General features: G+C 47.3%; 6 protein-coding genes and 1 non-coding gene across 7 annotated transcripts; 3 read left to right on the top strand and 4 right to left on the bottom strand.

Annotated features, from left to right (window-relative positions):
- Positions 1-183: 183 nt before the first annotated feature.
- Positions 184-1,748, top strand: F9C07_1977 (calmodulin). The gene is made up of 6 exons (XM_041290312.2): positions 184-307; positions 415-471; positions 563-578; positions 706-831; positions 888-1,100; positions 1,167-1,748. The coding sequence occupies exons 1-6, from the start codon at positions 305-307 to the stop codon at positions 1,199-1,201; spliced, it is 450 nt and encodes a 149-aa protein (XP_041143577.1). The 5' UTR covers positions 184-304; the 3' UTR covers positions 1,202-1,748.
- A 36-nt stretch (positions 1,749-1,784) lies between these two features.
- On the bottom strand, positions 1,785-2,872 carry F9C07_1978 (mediator complex, subunit Med20; the record flags this gene model as incomplete). The annotated part of the gene is made up of 2 exons (XM_041290314.1): positions 1,785-2,808; positions 2,859-2,872. The coding sequence occupies 2 exons, from the start codon at positions 2,870-2,872 to the stop codon at positions 1,785-1,787; spliced, it is 1,038 nt and encodes a 345-aa protein (XP_041143576.1).
- A 1,424-nt stretch (positions 2,873-4,296) lies between these two features.
- F9C07_1979 (class I alpha-mannosidase) lies at positions 4,297-6,350 on the top strand (the record flags this gene model as incomplete). Its single annotated transcript, XM_071508540.1, has 3 exons — positions 4,297-5,009; positions 5,083-5,859; positions 5,921-6,350. 3 exons carry the CDS (start codon positions 4,297-4,299, stop codon positions 6,348-6,350), a joined length of 1,920 nt encoding a protein of 639 aa, XP_071364047.1.
- Positions 6,351-6,498: 148 nt separating this feature from the next.
- On the bottom strand, positions 6,499-7,941 carry F9C07_2198717 (uncharacterized protein; the record flags this gene model as incomplete). The annotated part of the gene is made up of 5 exons (XM_071509436.1): positions 6,499-7,000; positions 7,058-7,200; positions 7,277-7,501; positions 7,561-7,665; positions 7,747-7,941. 5 exons carry the CDS (start codon positions 7,939-7,941, stop codon positions 6,499-6,501), a joined length of 1,170 nt encoding a protein of 389 aa, XP_071364046.1.
- Positions 7,942-9,224: 1,283 nt separating this feature from the next.
- F9C07_1981 (putative GABA permease) lies at positions 9,225-11,148 on the top strand (the record flags this gene model as incomplete). Its single annotated transcript, XM_071508541.1, has 7 exons — positions 9,225-9,377; positions 9,428-9,498; positions 9,551-9,664; positions 9,725-9,807; positions 9,858-10,259; positions 10,309-10,634; positions 10,714-11,148. 7 exons carry the CDS (start codon positions 9,225-9,227, stop codon positions 11,146-11,148), a joined length of 1,584 nt encoding a protein of 527 aa, XP_071364045.1.
- Positions 11,149-11,768: 620 nt separating this feature from the next.
- Positions 11,769-11,945, bottom strand: F9C07_t10. The gene has a single exon. It is a non-coding gene; the product is annotated as a tRNA-Glu (tRNA).
- Positions 11,946-12,096: 151 nt separating this feature from the next.
- F9C07_1982 (uncharacterized protein) lies at positions 12,097-12,533 on the bottom strand (the record flags this gene model as incomplete). The annotated part of the gene is made up of 3 exons (XM_071508542.1): positions 12,097-12,148; positions 12,230-12,260; positions 12,374-12,533. 3 exons carry the CDS (start codon positions 12,531-12,533, stop codon positions 12,097-12,099), a joined length of 243 nt encoding a protein of 80 aa, XP_071364044.1.
- Between the last annotated feature and the right edge of the window lie 4,483 nt (positions 12,534-17,016).

The following is a 17,016-nucleotide window of genomic DNA, read 5'->3' as shown; positions in this document are numbered from 1 at the left end:
GTGCTTGACCTTAGCCATTCCATTCCTCCTTTTGGAGGGCGCTCGGAGCATCTTATGGCTAGGGCGGGTCACGTTTTGCGACCGCCTTGTGAGGCGCTCAGCTCTGTGGTCGGCCGGGCTGGCCATTTATTATGATTGAAGTAAGTCGGGTCGGTTCCCCTTAAACAACGCCCGTCTTCCCAACCTTCCCCCCACCACTATCAACGCGGTCACTTCTTGAACCTCCCGCCTATTCTCAGTCTTTGTATCTTTGTTCCTCTCCATATTTTATCATCACTTCTTTCATCCTCCTTCCACATTCACCATGGTATGCCATTCTTATTTCCACCGTGCTCAGTTGTGTTTAAAATCCCCCACTTTGCGGGGCAGATGGCCTGGCATTCTGAACGAAATTGCTGACAGCGCATCGTCTAGGCCGACTCTTTGACTGAAGAACAGGTCTCCGAGTACAAGGAGGCCTTCTCCCTATTCGTAAGTAGTTATCGTCGTTCGTGAAAATTGGTTTTGTTAGTCGTCATGATTTGAACACAAGCTGACTTGGCTTTTCTTGGGTTTCCTATAGGACAAGGACGGTGATGGTTAGTACAGTTTATTTTATTCATTCTCCCTTCAAATGCGACCAATATGTTTTAGCCGCCATAATTTTATCCAGTTTCTGTTCGATCGGCTGAAGTCTTGGCATTGATGAATTGACTTGATATGCAGGCCAGATCACCACCAAGGAGTTGGGCACTGTCATGCGCTCTCTGGGCCAAAACCCCTCTGAGTCGGAACTCCAGGACATGATTAACGAGGTTGACGCCGACAACAATGGCACCATTGACTTCCCTGGTACGAGACGGCTTCCGTACGATTCATAAATGAAATAGCTGTTAATGTTCAAATAGAGTTCCTGACGATGATGGCGAGAAAGATGAAGGATACCGACTCTGAGGAGGAGATCCGGGAGGCTTTCAAGGTTTTCGACCGCGATAACAACGGCTTCATCTCCGCTGCCGAATTGCGTCACGTCATGACCTCCATCGGCGAGAAGCTTACCGATGACGAAGTTGATGAGATGATCCGCGAGGCGGATCAGGATGGTGACGGCCGGATTGACTGTACGTTTCGCGAAGCCCACCCAGACCCATTGCGGCTGTAAAAATGGTGATACTGACCGATTTTAGACAACGAGTTTGTCCAGCTCATGATGCAAAAATAAGCGCTACCTTCCTGTATATCCCGCCAATTGATAGCGAAAATGAGTGAGAGTAAAGAATCATATTCATCCTGTCTCATTCCCGCTTCTGCTATTGCTTTGTAGTCTACTGAGTCCGACATCCGCTGTCGATGGCAGTCGGCCGTGCGTACCGTTTTAAGCGTTGCCTTTTTTGCGGGATGAATGCAGTTGGATGGATTTAGACGGAGCCAGACGAATTGAGATGATGAGGTGGAATCTAGAAAACACCGAATGTCTCTTGTTTGGCATGACCACTTTTGGCTTGCAATTTCCTATACCGTTTTCCTTTGCCCTTCTCTCCTACCTACTATTGACGTTTATCATACACCCCATTCAGGTTCCTGATTTCTGGGCTTAGGCTCTTTCATCCCCGTAGCAGGTTTCAAACAGCTGCACATAAAAATCAACAAGAGGCCCTTTGCATACCCCGTATTGCTTTATCGTTTCCCTACGTTTTGCTAGACATAGGCTGTTATATTCGATGTCTTGAGGAGTTTCTAAATCCTAATGAGAATCATTCACTAGAGACCATTATTTATCCGTAAGCTGTAACGTTCCACAACCTTTAGCGGTTGAATCTAAAAATTTCCATGAATTGCCTCGCCACATCAACTCCAGCTTCCGGGTCGGGGTCTTCATCCTGTTGTCCACTTCCTGTGACATTGGTAGAGGGTTGGCGTGCTTTTTGGTCCCCTAGCTGCTTCAACTTTCGCAATTGCTCTTTGGCTTCCCTACCGAGATCTTGCACAAGAATCGCTTCCCGCGCCCCTTGAATGCCTAAGCGCGCCCAGAACTCTCGAATCAATGTGGCGGTCGCAGCATACTCGCCATCAATATCTGCCTCCTCAAGACCCTCAGGGAATGCCATGTCGATTCCAGAGTCACCGTCATCATCTGGTAAATCGCTAGTTCTAGGGCCGCCGAACGCCTTCTTGGACTGACTAAACAGCGACGCTATGGACGTCACTAATGACGGGCCCTTCCATTCTATCTCAACAACCGTACCCCTAACCCTTGCAGCCGGCTGAGTCTGTCGTACATCACCAATTCGGACCCGAAAATCACCAACATCATAGACAACACCGCCAGGAACCGTAACGGTGTGTCGATGGCACCAGAACGGTTGGCAGGCGTAAACGAAGTGTTGAAAGAGTGTACTGCACGCTGGCAATGGAACAGTTGTCATGACCATTGACGAATGATCCTGACTGTTCGGTGCCGGAGCCTGTGTAGGCGTTGCGGTCTGTTGTGGAACTGGGGTTGGAGAGGCGGGACTCGACGCCCCTGGAGCTACTGTACCGGGACTACCGGCACCATGATGGGCATGAGACACCTTCCCTGGGGGCGGAGACGTGTAGATGAACCCATGGTTTGGAAAGTAGGTTAGTGAGAGGAACTGCATGTACCTCGGTTGTGCGGGACGCTGGGACGCTGATGTAGGTAGACAAGATGGGGTGTCCCTCATCAGCTTGTGCTCTAGGGCCCAGCGGCCCACAGGAATGGGCTCATCGGCTAATGATGAATGAAGACGCTCTGTAATTGTAGCGAAGGCTGTGGAGGCGTTGGGGTTTGACGGAATGAAGAAGACCCTGTTGCTGTCAGCATATGTGCGATATTGAATGGAAGCGGTGCCCATTACCCAGTGATTGGCATCTTGATGAATACTCAAAAATATGATAGAAGTGCTTCTTCGAAGTTTATGTCTCTTCGAATCCAGGTGTTTATGTATTTATCTAGTATCCAAGCAGACTGTTGGTTGAGAAAAGGGATACCAGGTGGGTCTAAAGCTTAAAGAACAAGATGTAAAAGACGGCAATGTTATAGTAGTAGAATCTACGCTCGTCCAGTACAGCTATTCAACAGCTACCACAGTACATAGTAGACCGAGTCGCATGCGAAGGCCTAGCATTGTCAGTGACTAGGCAAAAAGGCGGAAGCTTGCCGGTTTGGTTCCATACCTAATTGCTAGGAACAGTATAATTGATATCAGATTTCATTCAGACTAAATGAGTACCAGCAAGGTAATATCGTCTGATTAGGTCCGACCCACGCCAATAGACTATGATATAGTTTATCCAGTAACACTTCCGTATGTAGCAATCGTCGATCTTGGGAGCAAACTGTGGTTGCCCGAGGCATCAAGTGCAAACAGGGCAAACGCTCTGCCAAGGGAGACACACGACCATTTCCAACCATGGTTGAGCGCCACTAACTTACCATTGCATTCTCCACCTTGAAGCAACAACTTGATCCAAAATATCCACAGTTGTTCCAAATCGCAACCTGGACCTTTCCAGCTAATTAATCGATCTTTGTCTGGCACCACTGCATTGTCATCTTTTCACGCCACATTCCTAATAATCGAAATTCCTTCCCTGCGTCCAAAGCCAAGAGACGGCGAAAAGATATGCTGAGACAGTGGAGCACAGGGGCATTTTGGAGACGGGATGTCATGTTAAGAATAGCACATTTGGCTGGGCTAAGCCTTCCCCTTCCAGGGCCCTAAAGCTCTAAGGGTCTCAGGGACCACTTTGATTACGCAATGCCCGCTATATCATTTTCTTGACCAATGCTGTTTAACTTACTCCGGCAGGGCAACGCAGCCACGCCTTTCGCACAGGCTCCCCTTCCCGATCATCATGCCAATCATTGCCTAGATGTTTGATAATGGAAAGCCATTCACTTACAGCAGGATTCTTGATCAATCGACTCCATACTCACCTGCCAATCAATGTGAAAAGATAGGTCGAGCCAACGGCGATCCCTGGGGCTGAACTGCTACTCCAATTGCCCATATTAACAAAGAATTAATGTCTGGGGTGCTTATCCCCCCTTGATGGATGCTCCAGGCTTTTCTCTTCCTGACTTGGATAATTTGGATCTCTTCTTTCCTCTCTCCAGCATTAGATGTGCTATTCTAACCTCTGAGCATGTTGTATTTACATTCCTTAATGTTGTTTCTTTCTTTTTCGACCTAATCTTGAGCTCCAAAGAGCTCATTAGCATTCCCTCGTCCACTGTCCTTCCAGTTTTCTAATCAAGACCACTTTTGAGGTTATTCAATCCTTCTTCACACTATGCTTTTCGTTCGAAAAAGCTATTTTCTTCCAACATTTATCTTAGTCTTCCTCACGTATATCCTTTTCTCTAGTCTACCGCCAGGCGCGGAGATACCGTACATTGACGACCCCGCAGAATATGGACCTCCTCCTCCAAGGCCTCCTCCAAAAGGCAACGACCTAATCCATTATAGAAACCCCACCGAGAAACACCCGGTGGAAGAATATATCCCCCTTCCAACAGCTGCCCCATCTCCCATCCCCCGTGTCCAGTATGAATTCCCGGTGGAATCATGGTTCACTCGCAGACGAAGGGTGAAGAAGCAGAACGCTGTGCGGAATGCCTTTAAACACGCATGGAAAGGATACAAGGAGCATGCATGGCTACGGGATGAGCTCTCGCCGCTAAGTGCTGAATACCGAGAATCATTTGGTGGATGGGCAGCTACCCTAGTTGATTCTCTCGATACACTGATCATCATGGGGTTGATGGATGAATTCGAAGATGCACTGCAGGCAATTGAGCATATTGATTTCTCGACCACCGGCGCCACGCAAATCAACGTATTCGAGACGAATATCCGATACCTAGGCGGCTTCCTGGGAGCTTACGATTTAACCAACGGAAGTTACCCCATACTTTTGAAGAAGGCAGTAGAGGTTGCCGACCTGATATATGGCTCGTTTGATACTCGCAATAGAATGCCCCAATCTCGTTGGGAGTGGACGAGGTGAGCTAGAACCCTTGTTGAAGTGGCCAATACAACATGTTAGTGTTACAAAACCGTGCTAACAGATGAATAGGTCGGCGCTAGGAATGGGTATTCAGCCCAGCCGCAACACCATTCTTGCCGAACTAGGTTCTCTGAATCTAGAATTCACTCGAATGTCGCAGTTGACCAAGGATCCAAAGTATTTCGACGCAATCCAAAGGATCACCGATAAGCTGGAATCCGCACAATCACGCACACAAGTACCCGGTCTATGGCCTATGATGGTCGATGCCCATGATATGCAGTTCACCGATCCTCGGTTCACTGTCGGTGGGATGGCTGACTCCACTTACGAGTATCTCCCCAAGGAACATATATTATTGGGGGCTCAGACGGATCAATACCGAAAAATGTACGACGCGGCGATAAACTCTATCAAGAAGCGGCTGCTATTCCGGGGCATGACCAAGGATGGGAAGGACATCATGTTCGCAGGCAATATCCGCTCTACTTCTAAAAGTGTCATCGAACCCCAATTTGAACACCTGAAGTGCTTTCTCGGAGGGACTGTAGGCATAGGAGCTAAGGTGTTTGACCGCCCTGAGGAATTATCGATCGCGCGGAAATTGACCGACGGCTGTATCTGGGCTTATGACATTATGCCCACAGGGATCATGCCCGAGGCCTTGTATATCAGTCCTTGCAAGAACACGGATGACTGCGAGTGGGATGAGCAGAAATGGCATACTGATGTTCTTCGTCGTTTCGCCAAATACTCCCAAGGGGAAGAAGTCGCCCAGCAAATTATCAGCAGCAATAAATTGCCACCTGGCGTGACTGAGATCCCGGATGCAAGCTATAACTTGAGGTATGTCAGCTATTAGTTTACCTAACATATTACTCTCGATGGATATTGATGGGTGACCTAGACCGGAGGCTATCGAATCTGTATTCATTATGTACCGTATCACGGGAGACAAGGAACTGCAAGATGCTGCATGGCGGATGTTCCGTAGCATCGAGAAGATGACCCTGACTCGCTACGGACATGCAGCTATCTCCGATGTGCGCAACCCTCAGTCATCACAGCTTGACTATATGGAAAGTTTCTGGCTCGCAGAGACGCTCAAATACTTCTATCTTATATTCTCTGAGCCGGACGTCGTCAACTTGGACGAATACGTACTGTATGTATCCCCAATATCCCAACCGGACAACCATCCTATGACAGGCTGTTTGGGATCATCAAACCAAAGTACTAACGACAATCACATAGGAACACCGAGGCACACCCATTCAGACGTCCAACTGCTTGACCATGACACTGAGCCGTTTCGCCTTCATTTCTTATTTCATTAATGTCTGGTCAGGCAAAGAGTTCTTCGGCGTACAGGAGTTACATAGAGGTATAAATTAGCAGGCCTAAATTCTATTCTATGGATATACCTATCATAAGAGAGAATCATAATAAAACATTAGATACACAGAAAATATTCCAATCCCACAACTAACTCCTTCTATCAAACTCAATCGTATACTGTACATCCTTCCGAATAAACATCCTCCCACCACTACATTCAGCAGCATCAGACCCATCCCTCTCCACAAGCTCAATAGAGGAATCCATAGGCCCAGCCTTCGGCGCACCACTTTCGTCGCTCCCTAGCCGCTCATGAGTCTTCGACCATGTTCCCGACCGTGACATACGCCATCTCTCCCTCCCATCCACCACCGAAGGCAACCCTCTAGTCCCTGATTTCGACGAGGAAGATTGATCCTTCGCCGTCCTCGACGTAGACCCGCTCTCCAAATTCGTATCGCCCGCCGTCCCATAATTCGTACTAACAGCCGCCATGAACGGCCGAAGACAAAACACGCTACATGCAACGAGGGCATAGTTCAGCTCAACCTGGGACCATAAGATCGGTTCGACGACAGCGAGAGTAGGGTCTGCAGATGAGACGTTCTGATTCAGGGCATCGATATGGAGTATGGAGAATATGACGAGCCTATACGTACGTCAGATAGCTATTAAGTAGAAATGGGGAATAGAAGATGGTCCTCACGGGAGGCGAAAGAAAAAGGCAAAGCCTATAGGTAGTTTGCGTTTGAGGGGCATGAAAAGGCCCGATAGGAGGGTGACTGCGAGTCCGAAGAGGAGGATTTCAGTTAGGATGTCCATTGCGACGATGAATTGCCATCTTTTGAGCTTTATGAGGTTGTGTTAGCTGGTTCGGTAGTAAATGGGGGTTAAGTGTCTAGGAGGATATAGATGGGGGACTTACCAGATTCACGCATTGTCCTCCGGCGCCTTTCCACGGTCGATTTAACTCGCAGTTGATAGCAATAATGAATACTGATGTGATTATCCATGCTGTGCAGAGGGCGAGTGTGGCCCAGGAGATCCGGTTATGTAGTTTCTGGGGTGTGAGGCGGAGGTGGATGCCCACTACGCAGCATTTGGAGACGTAGATGGTGATTAGGTAGAGGATGTCGCTGACTGTGACTAACTATAGATATCTTTGTTAGAGGTTGGCCTTCTGATATTCTTGGGAATCAGGGCACGTGCTGTCTGAATGTTATCCACTTGGTCGTGCTGTAGCAGATCAATAGCTGTTCCAAAACCTTGAGACACAGCGCCGAATAAGAGCGAGGTTTGGACAACTGCAAAAATCTATTACTGTTAGAGACGTTCTACCGGTTCTTACCATTCCTGATTCAAGTTAAGATAGTTTGAAAGATGGCCATAGCTTACCGTTGCTCCCAACAGGACAAAGTCATCGTATGCGAACGGCGGGCTAAGCACCAGTCTCACATAAAGACGAATCAAAAAACTGACTAGCGATACAACTAGTCCCAGAGCGCCGGTGATGATTATCCAGGCGCCATGATGGGAGTCGTCTACCACCTGAAAGGGAGGCGAATAGCCTGGAGGCACATACACGCCCATGACGGCTGAGGACCTGAGGTCACCTCAGCCGATGAAACAGGATAAATAGAAAGATTCGCCTATACACCGTTATTTCGCTTACTACGCGATGACTACAAGAATGAGGCTTTTTTATTAAAAATTCCTTTTTGTTTTTTACTTTTTCCTCGGTTATGTGTTCTGGCCAGTCTTAGGGCCAACCAGGCGTCAGAGCCAGGGTGGGATATGTGATGACCCTCGAAAAAGCATCGTGCCTAACAGCTGACACGATTATCTTGGTCGATCACCCGCAGTAATTACGATTGGGTCTCGCCGCTCGAATCAGATCCACAGAGTCGAACGAGGGTTCGGCAAGCTCAGACATTTTATCCTTGAAAATATCATCACAAACCTAAGCCAAGACCGACCCTTCTCTCCCTATTTCCTTTGAGTTCGGGGATACCAACCAGACGCCACAGAGCTACACTGTCTGTGATTGACGCCAGGAGGAAGATACTGTTTGATCAGGTACGGTATGCAGGACTTTGCTCGTGGAGGATCGTTTCAGTGTGGTCCAGGCTCACGCTTAAGCTCAGTCAAGGGGGTTTCCGTGCACGATCAGCACCATTCGGTCCATATTAAGCGATAAAGCTCGTGATCGATGTTTTGGCTTTCCACTGGGTCAATAGTCGACGCACGCAAACACCGAAAATAACCAATCTTAGATTAGTGACGATCCCGACGGTCACACATGAGCTGACACCCGACATGCGACTTCGGACGTGGGGGTAAATTAGCATTTATTCTCTCCAAGGAGCTCGTCAGCATGTTGTACATTGACCAACCCCGAGGTTCGGAGGATACTCTGCGATATCCCTCTGTGGATAGCCGTTTACAAGAGAAGAAAGATTTGGTTACCTTTGAAGCTCATACTCGAGGGTCCGATGCCATGCTTGAGCAAACGCAGGCACATGTAAGGCGCCTGCGAAATGGGAAATAAACTCAGAAACAATAATCAGCACCCAGCGATCAACATGCCACATAATGCCGCGCCTCGCAGGCATCGGCGGTCAGGATGACGAGCTCATGCATTCCTCCTTTTTTCTTTTGAATCTTGCTGTCCCACATGGCTGGAACTATGTCTTTCACATTGGCCCGCAGACTCGAGAATATTGATTTAGCCTCGTTTAGCGAAAACAATTACTCCCCCTCGCACGAGACGGGGTTCATCCCTACTATGATAGAATATCTTCCATTACCCTCGAAAGATCCTCATGTACTAACTGGACCTTCGCCCTATCGGCAAATCTAGATGTGTCTGCGCCATGGCACATGCTGCTGGCCTTAAACATGAAACTGAGGCATTCGGCATCTCCGAGGGTGGATATGCCACGAAAGGCCTTGTTGAGCCCAAGTATATGGGCACTATAGCAGATCAAAAAGATATGAATGTTTTGGGCCGGGTTCAAGTTCTGCGGGTGAGTCTGTCCATGTCGATCCATGTATAGTACTGACACCGATAGTTTAGAGGAATTTTCGATTTGTTTCAATTGTTGGGTTCGGTTGCACATTGATATCCACTTGGGAAGTCATACTAACGTATATTTCTCTGACCTTCCTGGCATTGTTCGTACAACTAATTGCTGGCCAGGTTGTTGAGTGCTGGCTTAACCGACGGTGGAACTGCTGGCTTAATATGGGGTTTTATTATTGTTTCATTGGGGTTCACCCTTGTATTTGCCAGCATAGCTGAGATGGCGTCAATGTGTGCTCCATGGTCGCTTCATTACTATTCAGAGGGCTCAAGCTGACCTCATTCTAACAGGGCTCCGACATCTGGGGGTCAGTATCATTGGGTATCCGAGTTCGCTCCTCGCAGATACCAGAAGTTCCTGAGCTATATCACGGGTATTGATGTCAAGGTCCATCCTCAGTCATCAAGTAGCTAACGACATTAGGCTGGCTCTGCGCAATGGGATGGCAGTGCGCTATTGTATCCATTGCATTTCTTGCTGGCACCATCATCCAAGGCCTCATTGTGCTCAATGATTCGACGTATGACTTTCAACGTTGGCACGGCACTTTATTTATAATAGCGATTACAACATTTTCTATTCTTTTCAATACCTTTCTAGCTAAGAACTTGCCCATGGTAGAAGGGTTGATTTTGATCCTCCATGTCATCGGGTTGTTTGCGATTATCATCCCTTTGTGGGTGCTTGCTCCCCGGAATAACCCCAAAGCTGTCTTTACTGAATTCAACAACGGAGGAGGATGGAAAAGCCCTGGTACTGCGACACTGGTCGGCCTGTCGACTACCATTACCTCTATGATCGGATATGATTGCTCTGTGCACATGTGTAAGTGACGTTGACTATGTATATGAAAGTAGCTAAATTACAGGAACAGCTGAAGAAATTAAGGACGCGTCCAGAACATTACCAAAGGCAATGATGGCTTCTATTGGTGTCAACGGTGTTCTGGGCCTCATCATGATTATTACGCTGTGTTTCACTATGGGCGATGTTAACAGCATCCTCGCCAGCCCAACTGGTTTTCCGTTCATACAAATATTCTACAACACCACAAACAGTTATACGGCCGCGAATACAATGACCGCTATTTTGATAGTGACGTTGACAGCTAGTACTATCACAGAGGTGGCAACAGCATCCCGGCAGCTGTGGTCTTTTGCGAGAGATGGAGGGCTCCCATTCTCATCCTTCTTCTCCTATGTACGTTCCCTTCGACGGCATACTTGGATGTTATTACATTGAGTCCGACATGAAGAGCTGACATGGTGAATTCGAATAGGTCACACCGGGATGGCACATCCCTCTAAACTCAGTGATGGTCTCTCTTGCAGTGACTATTCTCCTCTCTTTGATCAACATCGGCTCCACTGTTGCTCTTCAGGCCATAGTGTCTCTTACAATTACTTCTTTGATGTCTGCTTATATACTTTCTATTGGATGCGTCGTTCTTCAACGAATCCGAGGCGAGCCGCTTCCTCCCCGGAGATGGTCCCTCGGCTCTTTCGGTATGGCCATCAATATTGCATCTTTGCTATTTCTATTCCCGATCTTCGTCTTTTCTTTTTTTCCCCTCACTGCATCTGTTGATAGTAAGTCGATGAATTGGAGTGTGGTTATGTATGTGGGAGTGATCGCCTTTGCATCGGTCTATTATCTGGTTCGAGGGAAGCATCAGTTTATTGCTCCAGTGGCGCTCGTCAAGAGGGAAGAGTGACTTGGATGGTGTTGGCTATTGTGGGTTAGGCAGCTAATTATCCTGCACTTCGCCGATATCATATGGCAAGGATGCGTTGATGTGCATTATTTTCACTGTTGATAGTATCGCACCATGAATTGATGGATTGTGAATACAGTCGATTCAATCTTTTCTACAGTCCATTCTCCCTGTTGCATTCCCATATTTATTCCGTATTGAAAAACAAGTAATACTACTATCTCATTCCCAGGACTCATACTACATCATCCAGCCCACAGCTTCTATCGACCACTCCACTTTCTAATCTTAACCTTCCTCTTCCTCTTCATTCTGGAGCCTATCAAACCGGGATCTATGAGTCTTGGTACATCTCAGATACCAAAACTGATCCATAATAGTACTGCTCGATCTGGTATATTCCTTTATCCAACGGCTCTAAGCGGAATTCCAATCATAACGAACATTCCCATTGAAGAACCAACCAGACCCATCATTCTACTCCTCATAATTCCTTTTCTTCAGGAAAAAAAGCAGACAGTCACAGTGCTCGAAGCCTCGGGGCATCTTGAGCTTCCAAAACTGGAAGGATATCCTTGGAGGAAGTCAAAGCTCCACTGAGGAAAAAAAAAAAGATAGGATAGCATGTCCTGGTTTCGATCCAGGGACCTATTGTTCGTTAGGAATCGGATTGTGATTGGCTGTGATGAAGGATAATCGTACCTCCGGGTTATGAGCCCGGCTGTGAAACGTTAGCTTTTTATCAAATTCTGCAGGTCACGTGAAAAATTACCGCTCTTCCCCTGAGCTAACATGCTTCAGTTGGCGGTATTTTGCCGGTATTGAGATTTGAGAAGTTCAAGTAGATATACACTATACTATCCCCGGGGGCAAAAGTTTGGTGTCTGCTGTCAAAACAGATTATTCAACGGACAGCATTGGACGCTAGTATACAAGGGGTATTATGCCCTAATAGGCGAAGGGAGCGCTCGAACTACGTCCTGGCTTGTTAATACCTATCCTGGATCAGGGTCATCAAGCAAACTTCAAGTAGGGGTCATGCAAGCTAATAAGGGAAAAGCGATAGGATACACCAATTTACCCTCGCCATACGGAAAACCACCAACCGTCGACTTTAAACAGTTTCCCACATACATCCTCTTGGACTATCTGGCATGCTTCGTGTGGTGGGCCACACATAAAAACAAAGATATGGCAAGAGGGCCTTAAATGATAGAAACCTCACGGATATTATGGTGGAACACAATGCCGAACCTGCATATTTCGTAGCCACCGTGGCCGAAGATGAGGATCGTCAACCGCCAGTAGTATCCAGTGACAAGTTTCAACAACTCTGTCTTCTGCAACATAGCACTTTTGTCTGATGGAATGGATATGTACAGCATGGTTGTGGTACACAAAATCTTTTCCTGCGTCGACAAATTGGTTCATCCGTCCTGTATTTGATGATAGAATCGACCAGATAGTATGTGGCCTGAAAGATTGGGTGCATCGGATGCATATTTGGGACTGGTAGCTTGGGGGTACTGCTCTGCATCTTCCTATGCGGGCCAGCTCTGTATATGCAAAGCCAGAGGCGCCTTCTTCAGAGAATTGCTTAATTTTGGTAGTTCTCAACTCATTGCTAACCTACTATAGTTATGTTACGCTGGGATCTCAATCATTTGCAGCAAATCTGGGACATTGAATTGGATGGTAGCATGTTGTTTCTCCCAGCCCGCGGGTGCAAGCTCTTGTCCAGCTTTTGCCACGAATTCTTGAGCTCAAAGAAGAAGTCTTTGAGGTTCTAGTGGTCTAGCAAACCGGACAGAGGGTAGTTTCCAGGTCAGCAACCTGAGTATGGAGGATGTTGAAAGAGACTTTGGAATCCCAAAGACACCGGTGCCAATGAACATCCCATCCTGGGGAATTCCAGTTCCCGCAACGCTAGGTAAGCTATCCTATCTAAAACGGTATGACATATTGATTGATCATCCGTGTAGTCAAAGACTTTACAGGATACAGACCTCTTAAGCCCTCTGCATTGCTTTGGCTTAGGTCAATTTATCATCCAGCCACCTACCTAACATATTCCCTAGGCCTTCAGGCGATCATTGTTATTGCTCTTTTAGCCAATGCTTATGAGTCTGCGTCTTCGAAACTAGAAGGGCTTACAACAGCATAACCGTGACGGAACTGGGAACGGACTAACTTGTCCACCAAACTCAAATGATGCGCCTGGGGTTTTACACTGCATTCGACTCTATTCTCGCCTGAAAAGGTCGTTATAATTGGAGAGTCAGATTATTCGACTTGGTATAATAGGCACGAAGGCCCAGCAAGTCAGCTGATAATCGTGGAGGCCAAAAAGGCAAGACACATCACATGTGACTCCTGGCTTGCCCTAGTTACTAAGGTATATGGATAAATCCTCATCTAGCGACCCAGACATCGACATAAAATGTCGATAAGGGTTGGATGCGGCAATTTTAGTGCCTGCATTGCATGCCGGATATTGGAAGTGTGTTGTTTAACCTCACAAGCCGAAACCGACTACCATATTTGCTGCTGGGATATCGTTTACTGACTTCATGGATACCAGCCGGTGTCGGTAAAAACCTAGGCATTTAGAGGGGGCTGACTTGGTACAATTGAGGGCTAAGGGCAACAACCGCAGGTCTTGCCACTGGAATTGCCCTACAGAGAGCTGCAGGGCAGCAGTCTGTTCTACAAGGCCGTTGAGGCATTATTCTGGGTAGTCTATACATAAATGTGTATTTTTTTAGTGACCTGACCATGAGACCCTTAAGATGGCCCAACGACAAAGAAGAAACGAGTACAAGGTCGTGCAGATTACACACTCTTCTATGACAACTCGTTGAAGAACGCGAGCAATCTTCCTGTTGTTGAGATGCTGAGCTCTCTGAGCTAATAGCGTATCTTTGTGAAGATTCTGTTGTGCAGAAGCCTGCGCATTGTATTCTTGTTGGAGTCAATTCTTTACGTCTGCCCATCCCTGAGGCGTCTGGGCTAAGCATCTATACGAACTACCAGCCAACGCCGACCTATGTACCCGAAAAAGGAAGCCTCTCAATCGGCAAAAAGTGAATAGCTTCGATGTCTTCTGCTTTTTGCCTGCTTGCTTGCTAGGGACTTTCCCACGGCTTCGGCCTATAGCCTAGCACTTGCTTCTGAGTTTTATGTTCCTCTTTCGACCCGACTAAACAGTCGTATCTTGACCTAGATGCGTGTCCTGAAGGTCATTGAGCTATGTTTATCATATCGATGGAACATATGAGGATTTATCTAAGCCTTACGACTGGCAGACACTATCAAACTTAAAGATGTTTTGCAGAAGACAAGGGAGAACGGCTCCCATGCCATACGCTCCTTCTGATCTGATGTCTTTTCCACAGAAGCGCTGCAAGCTGAGAAGCACTCACAATATTGACATCCTTTGTTAGACCTGCAAAGGGAAAGATCATTTACTGTCACATGAGAGAAGAAAATGAAGCATACCAGGGCTACTGAAGAAAAACTGTAGAGTGATGACACTGGACAAAATCTTATTTCTTCCTAAGTGAAGCTTTCCTTACGACGACATTATGCTTTTCGTTGCGCGCGTGCCTACAACTGATCGAAACACCAACTTTCATGATCGTCTCAGCGTGAGTCCTAAGTACACTCGTACTAAGTACAAGGAAACTTACAGGCCCGTTGGAGAACCCTGCGGGTTATCTTCAGGCGTTGCGGGCGGCCGGACTCACTATCTGGTCGACCCGGGAAGATATAGCCCTGCTCGATGAAGAGAGCCTCGAGGCCCTGTTAATCAGTCTTCTCCAGGTGCTGATTGCACAGGAGGTGGCTGGTACAGGTAGTTCTTATACGTTAGAGGTAATCCGAGGGCGGTTAATTGGCTGACAGCTGTGTTGAAAAGGGTTCTGCTTTTCATATTCGCCCAATTGTCTAACAAGGTATTTCCACCTAATAGATATACCATGGCGGAACTGACCGCATTCCTCACTCGCTGTCAAGAGACCAGACGCCCTGCTGTATTAATGCTAAATACGTAGGACAGCCTGTCTACTAATCCAGTAGGGCTGACATCCCTATTTCAGCCTTATATGGATAATGTGCGCATCACCATAAGGGTCTTCACTGGTGAACCCCGAAGAGTTTCGGTGAGAGAGGCAATACGTTTTACTATGATCTTCCCATAGTTCGCTCTTTCAGAAAGGCGCCAGCTGAATTCCCTTTCGAATGATTGCAAGTTGATGACTTTCTCGCCGTTCCCGTAGTAGATGGTAAGTTGCCTATGGCTATTTATCTGGTACTCGGACAAGAACAGAGGTATACCGAGAGTAGCTTTTGAAAGCCCTTTATAAAAGGCTACCACTAAACAAAGAGCATTACTAAAGGCGGCCGAGATGGCCTTCTCATTTTGATATTTCCTCAACTGTTTACCTACTGTTCCTGATCTCTACAGTGACTAATATGACCTGCTCTCGACTCCTCACCCCGGACACCACTGAGTAGACAAAAGCAATCGAAAACAGAGTACAGAGCTGCAGTGCCGCAGAGATTATTTGCATCCTGAGTATACATAGCCCATACTGAGCAGCAAATTTTTTGGCTTGGTCTACTCAACTTTCGGAAGCCAGACAAGATATAGAGATAGAAGAAAGTCATTATGGGCTCTGAGGGGACCGAAGTCCTGCAAAAGTGTTATACTGATCCCGTGGCTTTCACGATCTCTGGGGTAAGGCCCGGTTTAATTTGCATCCCTCCAACTGGTTCCTCAACTGTCGAACGGAAGTATATTCGAATTTCAAGGGACTATCAACAGCTATGAATATCCAGACGAGGATCTGGTAAATATGGCGCTATGTGACTTCTTGGCAGCACTTACACTAGACTGTGAGCATGTCCACCTTGACTGGAAGCTACAGACTGCTACTGGAGTTTGTGTGCTATGGGCGCGTCGAGCAGTAGCGGTACTACTATCAAGCTTACGAACAAAAACAACAAAAGCGCGTATGTCCTCTACCGGCGCGGCTTTGTGGCGAGTGCCCCGTGTAGAAAGTGCCTCAAGAGTTGTCGTCCCTACGATGAGTGTGTTGTGTCCGCCTCTTTTTAAAGTGTACGGCGGTGCTTGCTGCAATTGCCTAGCGTCTGGCGAAGGGAGCGAATGCTCCCTTCGGGAGAAGTTTATGGTAAGCATGACAACTTCTGCCACCATGGCTGCTATGTTTATGTGAGGTCGTACCCAAGAAGCTCCTCTAATTGGCCAAAGCCTTGGACAGCCGAGTTACCAATTGACCAAATCATGCGTCGACCTCGACGCGGAAGATGTCCTGAATGGAAATCTGAAGAACGTGGAGTTCGTGGAGGCACTGTGCTCCGCGAAGTTAAACATCCTTGAAGACAGCTCCACATATTGGCTCAGACGGTGCGAGAGCTCAATGTCTTCCCCTACAAAGAGCAGTTCGAAAAGTTCTAGATGGAGCGTGCTTCAATATTCGCCAAGGGCACTTTGCAATTAGCGGCGTAATCGAATAGAAGCCACCTCACGGAATTATGTTGAAATTTGGGCCTAGGTATCTTCAAGAAGAACTGGAAGATGTGCCAATCGACGACCTGACAGTCAAGGACCTATTCACATTGCAGAGCAGTTGAGCATGTTAGTAGGTGACTCTGCTTTCCTAATCGACATGTCTCTGAAATTAGGGTTATATTGGACCCTTGCCACATATGTGGATGCTTATGTCCTCCATGGAAAAAGCCCACAGCTAGGACATGATTCGATGCACTGCTACAGCCCGCTGTATATCTTCAGTTTCAGGCAGATTTGTACCCTCGGTCGTATGATGGCCTGGCTTGCGATCGATG

Source organism: Aspergillus flavus, chromosome 2, assembly GCF_009017415.1.
Source record: "Aspergillus flavus chromosome 2, complete sequence".
In the NCBI taxonomy this organism is placed as follows: Eukaryota; Fungi; Ascomycota; class Eurotiomycetes; order Eurotiales; family Aspergillaceae; genus Aspergillus; species Aspergillus flavus.
This window is presented reverse-complemented; position numbering and strand designations above follow the sequence as displayed.